The sequence below is a fragment of the Fukomys damarensis genome, unplaced genomic scaffold (genome assembly GCF_012274545.1).
Source record: "Fukomys damarensis isolate Sample0158 unplaced genomic scaffold, DMR_v1.0_HiC HiC_scaffold_17, whole genome shotgun sequence".
In the NCBI taxonomy this organism is placed as follows: Eukaryota; Metazoa; Chordata; class Mammalia; order Rodentia; family Bathyergidae; genus Fukomys; species Fukomys damarensis.
Genome location: NW_022900929.1, coordinates 26,504,997 through 26,517,513, shown reverse-complemented (window position 1 = coordinate 26,517,513; position 12,517 = coordinate 26,504,997). Strand labels below are relative to the sequence as shown.

At 56.3% G+C, this 12,517-nt stretch overlaps 1 protein-coding gene across 1 annotated transcript in view; it reads left to right on the top strand.

Moving 5' to 3' along the window:
- The window catches only part of LOC104862721 (tensin-3), a gene marked incomplete at its 3' end in the record, with an annotated part of 101,784 nt that overhangs the window by 62,540 nt on the left and 26,727 nt on the right, over positions 1-12,517 (top strand). The window contains exons 5-10 of the mRNA XM_033764920.1: positions 1,659-1,711; positions 2,663-2,834; positions 4,424-4,474; positions 6,199-6,321; positions 9,792-9,856; positions 11,670-11,753. Coding sequence (XP_033620811.1) covers positions 1,659-1,711; positions 2,663-2,834; positions 4,424-4,474; positions 6,199-6,321; positions 9,792-9,856; positions 11,670-11,753 — 548 coding nt within the window. The remainder of the gene's footprint in view (positions 1-1,658; positions 1,712-2,662; positions 2,835-4,423; positions 4,475-6,198; positions 6,322-9,791; positions 9,857-11,669; positions 11,754-12,517) is intronic.

The following is a 12,517-nucleotide window of genomic DNA, read 5'->3' as shown; positions in this document are numbered from 1 at the left end:
TTTGTGTGTGTGTGTGGGTGTGTGTGTGTGTGGTGCACATGCTTGCATCCAGCGCCTCCCAGCACCTGCAAGGCCGCGCTTCCTTATTTAGTACACGCTCTTCCCTGCTCTCAGCCTGAGGTGTTCTGCACAGGCCAGCGCCCCGCAGAGGCGCCCTTATGCGGCCGTATACCTTTCCCCATCATCCCCTCAGGATTGTGTTGTTGTTTAGTTTTGTTTTTGGTCTTTCTGAGACAGGGTCTTGCTGTGTAGTTCAGGCTGGCCTGGAACTCACAGGGATCCTCCTGTCTCAGCCTCCTAGCAGCTGGGATCAAGGCATACACCACCATACCTGGCATCCCTTAGGATTCTTTTATTTTAATTTTTTTGGTACTGGGAATCGAACTTGGACCTTGCACCTGCGAGGCAGGTGGTGGCACCACTGAGCTAAATCCCCAGCCCCCTTAAGATTCTTTCCTGGAGTCCACTGGCACACCCTTCCTGGCTTCTAAATGCCTTCTGGGCTGGTGGGAGCCTTGGAAGGAGGAGCCAGTTCACGTCTCACCCATACTCACTTTTGTGGAGTTTCTGTTTTTCGTTGTTTTGTGTCTTTTGACCCACGAATGTTGGTCATATAGCTTGGTGGGTGTCACATTGACAGATCCAGATGTGCACGTTTGCACTAGGGTCATTTTCTTCCGTCTCCTCCTTGTTCCCCATTCCTTGGGGAGGCTCCTCCCTGTCCCCTCATTTCTGTCCTGTTATCCAGGCATCTGTTTCTGCCGTCCCACTAAGCAAAGAGCGGCCAGCTCAGCCTTGCAGCAGGCCCCAGGGGTGACGGCTTCTGGGCAGGGAGGGGAGGGGAGATTGGGGCGGGGCGTGGAGGCAGCAGGGCTACCTGGCTGGGCCTGGGTGCCTGGTCATCTGGAGTCAGGCAGAGCTCCCCACAGGGCAGTGGCCCAGGGAGCACAGGAGCCCGGCCCGGTGCTGTCCTCACTGAGGGCGGGGACAGGACACACAGACAGCAGGGAGCGTGTGCCGGCTCCCATGGAGGCCCAGGGTTCCCACAGGGGGTGAGGAGATGGCACACGCCTGGCCTTGGTGACTTGGGGTGGCTGTTCTGGTCCTGTGCTGCCTCTGGGCTTCATTTTGCTTCACCCTCGGGGGCGACAGAGTAAGGGGTTCAGGAAGTCCCGGAGCTGTCTTCAGGCCGAGGTCAGCACACGCAGCTGGAGTGCGAGGCTGTGTCCCTAATGTCGCCAGGCGCGGGCTGGAGGGCAGCCTGGCCGTCTCCCTGCCCGTCCCGACCTGAATGCCAGGCGGCTGGCTCTGAAGGCAGGAGTCACTGTCCCTGGCAGAGTCACTGGAGAGCAGCAGGTGGACGTGGGTGTCCCGGGCAACGGGCAGTGATTGGCTCTGGGAAGTCAGCTCGGTGGCGGGGTGAGGGCCAGCGGGGTCGGGGCCAGGCTGGTCTGCATGGTGGCCGGTGTCCCTGGGCCAGCCCCGCCCTGCCGGCCATGGTGCTGAGTCCCCAGGCAGGGAGAGGGGCTGTGGCAGCCATGGCCATGCTGGGTGTGCAGTGACTGAGGACCCTTGCTGGGCACTGCTGTCCGTAGTCCTCCTTGGCGCGGTGACAGGGTCTGAGGCAGCTCCGAGTGACCCCATCCTGTCCTTCGCAGGCCCCAGCTGGGTCCGCACTGCCAGCTCCTGTGCGTTGTGAGCAGCCTGTGTGGTGAGTGTCCCCAGGGGCCCTGACTGGGGCAGGTCTCCAGGTCCTCAGGGGCGGGCAGAGGCCCTGCTGTTCCCATTTTAACCTCAGGAGGCGGAGGGGTGCTGGCACAGTGCCTGTTTCCCGGACATCAGGGCTGCATGAGGAGCTGGATGCTCAAGACGGCTGAGGGTGCAGGCGGGAGGCCCTGCTGCCTATGGGAGTTGCTGGGGGGTTCAGGAGAGGCCTGGCGGGGCCATGGAAAGACGATGTTTTTAAAAAGTCAGAGCTTTAAGAAGTCAGCTATGATTTTAGAAACAGCCAAGTCCTTTTTACATTTACATCTAACGAGTAAGATAAGAGAAAGCGACAAGAGCCTTGGGAAGAGCTGGATCCTCATTTGCACTCAGCTGGAAGACGTTTACAGCCTCAGACACCTGATTACGATGACTTTCTTAGATGTGGCCTTGTCCTGTCCCCAGACACGGGCCTGCAGCTTTTAGAAGGTGTCATACAGGGTTTTCAGTGAAAGAATTTCTAAGATTAGTGTGACAGAGGAAGCTAGGCATGGTGGTACAGGCCTGTAATCCCAGCACTTAGGAGGCTGAGGCAGGAAGATCCCTGAGAGGGATCAGCTATCCTGGGCTACATAGTGAGTTCAGGGCCAGCCTAAACTATATAGTGAGACTCTGCCTCAAAAACAAAAACAAAGCGCAATAAGTAAATAAATAAAATGACAGAGAAGCAAACTGAGGTGTTTTGGTTGGTGATGGGTTTGACCCTAGCTACTTATAGCCAACAGCCATGTAGACCTGTTAATACCGTGAGAGTTCGGATCCGTGACCCCTGGGAGTGGACAGGGAAGCAGATGTGCCGTGGCCAGTGAGCTGGGTGCTGTCTCTCAGGTTCTCTTGTGGCAGTGGATGAACTTCTTTCCCTTTTCCCCTTGGCTGCCGGGCCCCTCCTCTCCCACAGGCCTGCGGCCCTGAGGCCCACCATGGCGGACGGCCACCAGCTGGACCTCACCTACATCACAGAGCGCATCATCGCCATGTCCTTTCCCACCGGCTGCTCTGAGGAGTCCTACCTGCACAGCCTGCAGGAGGTCACGCGCATGCTCAAGTCCAAGCACGGGGACAACTACCTGGTGAGCAGTGGGTGGTGCTGTGGCTCCCTCTTCTGGGCGCCCAGGACAGCTGGGGACGAGGGGAGGGCGGCCCAGGGTCACCCGGCCGCCTGGGGCAGGAAGGTGGCTCCCTCTGGACACCTGGACTGCAGGCCAGGCTTGCTGTCCACGCAGAGCCTTCCCCTTCCTGTTGTCGGGTCCCGTGGCTCCCTCCGCCCTGCCCTAACCCTAACCCTGCCCCTTGTCTGGCAGCAGCATGGAGGCTGTTGTCACCCTTTCGCCTTCTTCAGCCTGAAGGGCTCTGTGCAGGGGGTTAGGGCGCCTGTGTCCAGCTACAGGGGCCCCGGCCCCCAGCCTGCAGCTTCCGGTGGTCTCACCCTCGGGCCCCGCCCCTTCTGTCCTGCAGCCTCCCCTAGCCGTGACCTGCGTGGACAGGAGCGGGTGGCCAGCGGGACCGTGACAGTCACTTGCCCTCCCCTGCCACACAGCGCCCACCCCTGCACGGAGGGGAGGAGAGGTTCATTTTGGCTCACAGTGTCCCGGAATTCAGTCCATGGTCACCTGGTTCCCAGGAGAGGGGCCTGGCAGAGGGAAAGGCGCTCAGTCACTGGGGGCCACGAGAGCAGGGAGAGCAGGGAGGAGCTGGGGACAGGAAGGTACCCTGGAGGTGGCTCCCCAGTGACTCCTCCAGCCAGGCCCCGCCTCCCAACTGTACACTCAGGCCGGAACTCGCCCGTGGATGGGTCCCCTGGTGAGTGTGTCTGTCTGAGTGCCTTCCACACATGGACACTTCCGGGGACACCGGATCTAAACCTGCCAGGCCACTGCAGACACACGTGCCCCATCGTTCTGGCCTCTTCCTGCAGCAGCCCTGGAGTCCTCTTTCCTGAGTATCTTACGAGGTGTGATAAATACTGACTGCTACCACCGAGCGCCATCCAGCAGGAAGGCAGCTCCTAAAAACGTGACACTGTCCTTCTCCCCCTATGCACCGGAGCTGGCACGGTGTGGCTTTGTCTAAATGACCATCTAAGGGAGACGTTTTGGATCAGTTCAGGACATCAAGACAGTCAGGACAGCACAACTGGACACACCCAGGAAAGAGGACTCCAGAGCTGCTGCAGGAACCGGCAAGGAAGGAGAAGATTTTGAGACGTATTCACCGCAGTGTGTCTTTTACTGTAGTGAATTTGTTTTGCTTTGTTGTTTCATTTTGTGTTTTGGGATCTGTGTAGTTCAGGCTGGCCTTGAGCTCGCAGTGATCCTCCTGCCTCAGCCTCCCCAGTGCTAGGATGACAAGCGTGTACCTCCAAACTGATATTTTGAGAGAGGCTGCTCTCCCGGGATTTGCTCCTGCTCCTGAGCAGGGCCAGGAGAACCAGGTTCTGTATACGTAGATCTGTCTACCACAGTAATGCAGTAAATTGGGTCTTTAGGTCTAGCTAGCAAAAGTAGAATTAGGAGTAGGTGTGGGGTTTGTGCAGATTTCGTGGGTCCTCATCTTGGTTCATCTTCTGTGAGGCAGAGATGTCACGTATGTGTGTATACTTCAGTCTGAAGCAGGTGTTTTGTCAGCTGGAGTTGATATTTACCTCATCTCTTTTTTGCAGGTATTAAACCTTTCAGAGAAGAGATTTGATCTCGCAAAGCTTAACCCAAAGGTACGGGCTTCATTCTGTTAGACTCTGAGGTGGGTGAAATGTAAGCAGCATTCTGTTCTGCGGTGCACAGGCGTTTGTTACAGGTTTTGGGGGACTGGTACTTGATAAGGGGCATCAGGGACTTGATAATGGGGTAGTGTGTTGCTGGGGATTGCACCCCAGGCCTTCTTTTTTTTGAGACTGACCTGGAACTCACTATGTAGCTCAGGCTGGTCTCAAACTTACAGTGATCCTCCTGCCTCAGACTCCCGAGTGCTGGGATTACAGGTGTGAGCCACCACACCTGGCTACTCCAGACCTTCTTTATTTTTTTGATCCAGGATCTCTCTGGGGTACCCAGGCTGGGCTTGAACTTGAGATCCTCCTGCCTCAGCCTCCCAAGGTGCTGGGATGACAGGCGCACCCCACCACACCCAGCTGGGGTTTAAAAAAATTAATACATTTTTTAGTTTGAAGTAATCGGAGCTCCGTAAGAAGTAGCAGTGATAGTAGAGATCTGCAGATAACAGAGAGATCTCCCCCAGTGGTGGCCTCTCAAATAGGAATACAGGCTGAACATCATCAGAAAATCTGAAATTCAAAATGCTTCCGGCCCCGAACTTTGAGTCCCGCACAGTGTCAGGGCGGGAAGTTCCACACCGTCAAACTTTGTTTCACGCGCAGGATTATTTTGTTTTGTTTTATTTTTTTTGGTACCAGGGATCGAAATCTAGACTTTGTGCTTGTGAGGCAGGCATGGTGCCACTGAGTTAAATCCCCGGCCCTCACGGGCAAGATTGTTAAAAGTCTTACTAGGAGTTACTGCGAGGTTGTCTGGATACTGAGTGTGACACGAGTGTTGTCGGGTCGTGTCCCTAAGACAGCCACCGTGCGTGTGCAAATACTCGGGAGTCCAGACCTCGGGTCGCAGCCGTGTTACGCTACCCTGCAAGGGGCCACTGGTGCCGCCCACGGCCCTGGCTGTCTCCGCTTTCAGGTGCGCTCCCTTCCTCTGTGTGTGTGCCTGTGTGCAGAGTGAGTTGTGCACGATGCCCTCTCCCCAGGCCTCACAGAGTCACGGAAGTGGCCCCGTAGCTCTGAGTGGTGGCCACGGGTGTGGCTTCTCCAGCCACTTCTGTTGCTTCTCATGGGGGCAGCCCCTCTCCTGCTTCCTGAGAAACTGGGGACGACAGGGGCGGGGCCTGTGAGAAAGGGTTGATACACGGACCCCTGAAATACTGTAGCTCCCCACCCGATAGACGTCTGCCAAAATCGAAGAATAAATTCTAGAAACAGTGGCAGCTCAGAACGGGAAGAATTTGTCGGGAGAAAGACAGAAGGGGCTCTGGAAAGTGGGTTGTCCACAGACCTCCTTCTCAAGGAGCTGGATAGAGCAAAACCACGGGGTGAGGCAGGTATAAGGTGGGACAAAACTATAGTCAACTAATAAGATTTTAAGTTTGTTCCCTTAGGTAATATTGATCCAATGGGAAATCACAAGGTGGGTATGAGGTGGGACAAAACTGTAGTCAACCAATAAGCTTATAAGTTTAGTCCCTTAGAATAGTATTGATTAAATAAGGATCCCGTGGGGAAGCAAGTCACATAGCAAGCATATGTGGACTGCACAAGGACCTAATGCTAGTGTCATAGTGTGAATTCCGTCAGTAAAGGAAGGAGGCCGTCCTGCAATGGCCCGGCACTTTCGAGAGGGAAACTGAGGCAGCTCCTGACTGTCCTTGCAGATCATGGATGTGGGCTGGCCGGAGCTGCATGCACCGCCCCTGGACAAGATGTGCACGATATGCAAGGCCCAGGAGTCCTGGCTGAACAGCGACCCGCAGCACGTGGTGGTCATCCACTGCAGGGTGAGCCCCCAGTTGCAGGGTTTCTAACACTGTGTTCGCCAGACGGAAGGATCTGACTCTGAGTGAAACTCCGTCCTGTGGGCTTTGCCCTTTCTCCCCTCCTCCGTGGCCCTGGGGGGATTTCGCTCCCTTCTGTGGGAAGAGAGCTGCCCTGAGGCGAGTGCGCCAGTTTCCTTCGGGGTGTGCCTAGCAGTCAGGTTGCTGGATCATTCCGTGGTTTTAGTTTTTTACAAATCATAGTTTTATTCATTTATTTTTGGTACCGGATCGAACTCAGGTCCTTGCCCTTACAAGGCTGGTGGCAGCACCACTGACCATCCCCAGCCCTAAAAAGCATAATTTTGATGCCTGGTTGTCTGCAGTTTAAATGCTTGTTTATATACATAGGAACTTTTCCTGTGTCTGTTTTACGTTTTTATCAGTGTGGATTTACAGCACACAATGAGCATATTCACCCCGGGGAGGCAGCACATAACAATATCGCGTCTTAATCCTTTCTGCTCCCCTCCTCCCCTTTCCTCTCGTCTTCCTCTGCCCTCAGAGCCCACTCCCACCTCCTAAGGTCCATAGCCCAGTTTCCTATCTCTTGCTTTGGGTTTCTCGCGTAAGCTAAACCATGCAACAATTAACCTTCTGTCTGATTTATTTCACTGAGCATTATGGTGTTGAGGGGCATCCATTTTCCTGCAAATGACTCCAAATTTCCTTCTTGATGGCTGTGTAGTACTCCATGGTATATGTTACCATGCGTAGTCATTCCATTCATCTTGGGGAATTGGCGCATGCACATATCATATCTTGGTCATTTTTCCTTCCCTCTCTCCACCTCAGTTTTTCCCTTTCAGTTTTTAAATGATGGAGTTTAATACTATCTGAAGCATGTGGGTCCCAGGTATGAAATTGCCACCCAGAGATCTCTGCATTAGACTTCCTGCCAGCAACAGCCCCGGCCTCCCGTGGGAACCGTGCTCCGGGAGTGGAGCCCTCACTGGAACTGCCGAGGTGGGGGATGGAGGGCGGAATCGCTGACCGGGTGGGAATGCACCAGCTCTGTGGAATTCCAGCCCTGCCCCTGTGCCTGCCCGGGATGACCGCAGGGCTAGGCTGGCTGGGCAGGCGCAGTGCGGGTCAGCGCGCCTCACCTCGCCCCTGCGCTGTCTGACCTGGGGTCTCGGTCGGGGCCTTCAGCCTCCCTCTCTCCTCTGCTTGACAGACTTCATCCCTTTGTCCGAATCGCAGAGCATCCAAGGGGTTAGCGATTCTGCCCTAAAGAGTGTTGCTGGCGGGAACAGACCGCAGACAAGAGCCCATGCTGCCTCCTGTTTCCCTACATCCTGAGAGCTTTCGTCTCTGTGAAAAGCTGTTTTTGGTTTTTTGAGGCAGGGTCTTGCTATGTAGTCCAAACTGGCCTTGACCTCAGGGTGATCCTCCTGCCTCAGCCTCCAGAGTGCTGAGGTTCGGGGCATGCTACACACCTAGCTGTGTCAGTTTTAGGAAGTTCAGATTTCATAAATGTGGCCCCCACCCGCTCTTCTTCATGTACGTCCTCGCAGGTCTGAGCTGTGAGCCCTAAAATAGTTACCATCTGGCTCTCAAAGAAAAACATCAGAGGGGAAGGGGACATAAAAGGAACCACGGTGTGTGCTGTTCATGTAGCAGCTCCCCATGATGACTGTGATCATGTCTCGCAAATACGGAATGATAAGAAAAATTAGAAAATAGAAAAGGAGGCCAGCCGATCTGGGTGTAGCACTGGCCTCGAAAAGGAGCCGTGAAGTTTTCCCTTCCGTCTGAGAAGGATGGATGCCACTGCTCTGACTGTCAGAATTCAGCCCTGAAGAGGTCTGGCCGGGCTTTTCCTCCAGAGGAGGCTTATCATTCAGTCCATCTCCCTCTGCCCGGGCTGGGTGCGCTTTCTCTTGTTCTCCACTTGCTGGGCTGCAGGTGTCTGCAGCAGTCTGGTGACCCTGTGCGCTTCTGTCCCTTTTGCGTTCCTTAGTCTCCCTTGTTTTTTCCTCTCAGCTGCTCTCGCCAAAGCTTCGGCAATTTTGTTTACCTTGTTTAAAGAACAACTCCCAACTTGGTTGATCTTTTCTGTTGCTTTCCAAGTCCCTGTTTTGTTCTGCTCTGAGCTTTGCTAGTTCTCTAATTCTACTCCCTTTGGGTGGAGTTCTGTATTTTCAGGTCCTTGAGGTACAAGATCAGGTTGTTTATCTGCGATCTCTCTTCTTCTCGGCTGTAGATGCTTTTGCTGAAAACTTCCCTCCTGGAACTGCGTTTGCTGTGTCCCACTACGTTTCAGTTTGTTGTGTTACAGTTGGGTTTGTCTCCAGATATTTTAAATTCTCGTTTTAATTTCTTCTTTGACCCAGTGGCTGCTCATGAACTTGCTGTTTAGCTTCCACATATTTGTGATCTTTCCAAGATTCCTCCCGTTACTGATTTATGGTGTCGGACCAGGGCTGTTGACGAGAGCCTTGGTAGCATTCCAGCCTCCTCAGCTCTGTTGGGACTTGTTCTGCGGCCCAGCCCAGGGTCCATGCTGCCATCTTCTATGACCCGCGAGAGGTGTGAGAGGCGTGTGCATCCTGAGTGTGTCAGAGGTGCAGTCCGAGCTCGGTGGTTTCTCCTTGTAACTGATTTTGTGTCTAGATGCTTTTATCCACTGGGGAAAGTGGGGTAATGAAGTTTCCGCTGTTACTCTATTGCTGCCTGTCTCTTCCCTAGAATCTCTTAATGTTTTAACTGTAACCAGAGCTACAAAAATAACGGATTGCGGGTACCAGCAGCGGATACCATCACATTATCTCTTTGAGGCGCTCTTCTCACTGGTGAACTTCTGTTCCTAGAGAAGTCGCGTTTACACCAGACATACGTAGGAGCTTTACACTTAGCTGGCACCTGTGTGTGCGAGGCTCAGTGTAGAGGACTTGAAGCCGTTGGCTTTCCCAGGACAGAGGCCGCTCCAGTGACCCCTGCACGTGTTTGTGGGTTGGTCAGAATTTGCTCGTCCATTCCTTTTCAGCAGTAGCAACTTGGACAGGACACAGCAGCGGCCCCCGGTTCCACGCCAGGGTCACACTTCTCACGGAAGCATCTTTGGGGGCTGTCGCCGGCTCCCCCTGTGTGCCGGGCCGTGCATGTCCGTGGTTGGGCCTGGAAAGTGCCTGTTCTCCCTGCATAAGAGGGAGGCCGCTGGCTGGCACAACATGGATGCCTGGGCCATGGGGTGCTGGCCCGGGGCCGTCCCCGCTCTGAGTGTGTGGTCCCAGCTCTGTGCTGTGGCTGCAGCGCCCCTCTGGCCTCACCTCGATGATGAAGTCATCACTGCCGTCCCTGCATCGTGGCCCTTAGTCCTGTCCTCAGTGTGGCCCCGAGTGAGGGGCTCCCGCCGGCCTGCAGAGCAGGCTCTGTATTCTGACTGGCCGAGCTTCTCCTGTTGGACACCTGCTCCTCTCTTGTACCTGCAGGGCGGGAAAGGACGCATCGGCGTGGTCATCTCATCCTACATGCACTTCACCCACGTCTCGGCCAGGTAGGGTGGGCTGGGCTGGGCAGGGTCCTGCCAGGGGCCGCGGAGGGAAGGTTCTGAGCTGGGCAAAGGTGTTTCCTATCTGGGGTGCTGGCTGGGTGGGTGGAAAGGGCGTCCGTAGGGGTGCAGGGAGCGAGCCGGTCTCTCCAGACCCGGAGCGGAGTCCCTCCCGCTCTTCTGCCAGGCCTCAGATGATCGCTGGGTGGCTCGCTGTCCCTCTCACACCTGAGTGGGAAGCCAGGCCAGGCCAGGTCTCGGGGGCAGTGATCGTGGGGTTCCGCGAGCTCCCGGCCTCTGCCGGACAATGGCCACCGTGAGTCACAGGACCTTGCCTCGGTCCAGGTATGGCCTGTCCCCACACCGCCCATGCCAGCCAGTTCAGTTTAGGAAATACTCACTGCCGGGATTTGACCCCACAACCTCCAAGAAGGAAAAAGTGTGGCCCGCCCTGTCCCGGGTGAGCACTAGGTGGGTGGGGGGCTCCTGGCCTTGTCCCTTCCTCCACTGCCCCGAAGGCCACAGGGGCTGGGCGGGCTCTGCACAGACCCAGCACCCCACACCCTGGGCGGTACAGACCCTCAGGGCCTGTGAGGAGGAAGCCCCATGGGACTGTCTGCAAGGGACAGCCGCCCCTTAGCTGCCCACTTCTGTAGGAAGCAGAGACTCCTTGCGGCCTTCATCACGGACTCCGAACAGCAGGAAACAGACTCAGGTCACGAGCGAGAGGTGCTTGTGTGGGCACCGTCGGAAGGCGCAAAGACAGCCGGGGCCAGGATTGCTGGCCCTGATGGTACTGTTGTTGCTGGACTTTACCATTACCGCAGATATATTCTTAGCATTTAGCGAAACAACTGAATCCTGGAACAGTGCCTGCCTGCTGGGCCTGTGTGGTGTGTAACTGCATGACCTGAAAGATGTGGCCTGTGCGTGTGCAGGGCGAGCCCGGCCTGCCAGGGACGCCCTAGACACGGGCGGCCCACGAGCCACTCGCGTGTCCGGGAGAGGCCGCCCATGGAACTCGATCTGATCGTATTTTCTTGGCCCTTCTGCCCATCTGGCTGCACATTTTTTCCAAGTGTCTGTGACTCCTGGATCCAGTGTCCTGTCTGCTGGGGGCATGCTCGTTTTTCTGAGGCGAGGCCCGCATTTCTGCCTGATGTTTCGGGTTGGCCCTTGGCTCTGGGCCTGCGTGGGATTGTGGAGCTGGTGCGCGAGACCGAGACCACTGTGCATCCCACAGTGCAGTTGTATGGCCTGGGGGCCTTGCCCTTCCTGCCCTGTAACTCACCCAGGCCTAGAAGTGGGGCTACCCGTGGAGCGCCCCACACTCATCTCTTGGGGCCTCGTGGGTATTGCTGGGGCCCCGTCCCAGGTCTGCTCCGCTGTGTCCATCATACCCTGTGCACAGCCCCTCTCGGGGTCTCCTGTGGGTGAGGTGTGGGATTTCACACAAGTTTAGACCCTGACGGTGTGGCCCCCTTTTCTGTTGATTGCTTGATTGATTGATGCTGGGGTCTGAATACAGAACCATCCTACTGAGCTACATCCCAGCCCTTTTCATTGTTTATTTTGAGGCAGGAACTTGGTAAGTCATTAAATTGCCCGGCTAGGCTCTGACTTGGGGCCCTCCTGCCTCAGCCTCCCACTGTGCTGGGATTTCAGGTGTGCACTTCCGGGCTCCACTGCTGCTTTGATCCTGCGGGGACAGGAAGTTGGATGAATGCGCACAGTTGCTGCAGGACGCAGATCCTGGCCACTCCGCCATGGGGCAGGAGTTAGCCGCGCTGAGCCCCCTTTCTGTTCCTCTGCTCCTCAGTGCTGACCAGGCCCTGGACAGGTTTGCCATGAAGAAGTTTTATGACGACAAAGTCTCGGCGTTGATGCAGCCCTCGCAGAAGCGGTAGGTTGTGTCCGTCTGTGGCCCCCACCCCCTGGCTCGGGGGGAAGAGGCCAGTGGGGTTTACCTCTAAGCAGTGAAGGCGGGAGGGCACCGCCTCTGCCCTGCAATACCTGAACAGCCCCCCCGGTGGTGCCCTTGACCCTGGGGTTGGGGCAGAGCAGCCCTCGTGTCCGTGGGGTCCCTGTGCTGTAGACCCAGTGCCCCTTCTTCCACCCTCGCTGGGCTGGGCCTTGTTTCTGTCTCCAGGCCAGCGCTCAGTGACCTAGAGGCGGAGGACACGGCTTCCGCCCCTCTTACCACAGTGCTGTGGGCCGCAGGAAGGGAGTGAGACGTAGCTGTCGTCTAATAAAACTTTATCGACACAGACAGGGCCACCGGTCGCCCTAAGGCGACTCCTGTCTTACATCCGCAGCTTCCTGGAGCCGGAGGGAAGTCGGGGGCCCTGAAGTGTTGGGGTACAGCCAGGAGAGCTGGGCTTTCTCCTCCTGCCCCGTGGGCTGAGGTCCGGAGGTGTCGAGACGGGGCCTCACTTCTTCCCCTGTGTGTCCTGTGCCGATGCCACGTGGGGCCTGTCACCCCACGGCTTTGTGGTTTTACTCAAAGTCAGGCAGAGGAATGGCCTGGGAGGTTGCAGATGGCCTTCTGTCTTGGGGAGGGGAAGTGCAGTCTGACCCTCAGGGTGGAGCCATCCCTCCGGCTGCTGCCCGGTGCTGTGGTAGAGCTGCTGCTGGTGTCACAGGACTCCAGGGACTGGGCCAGGACTG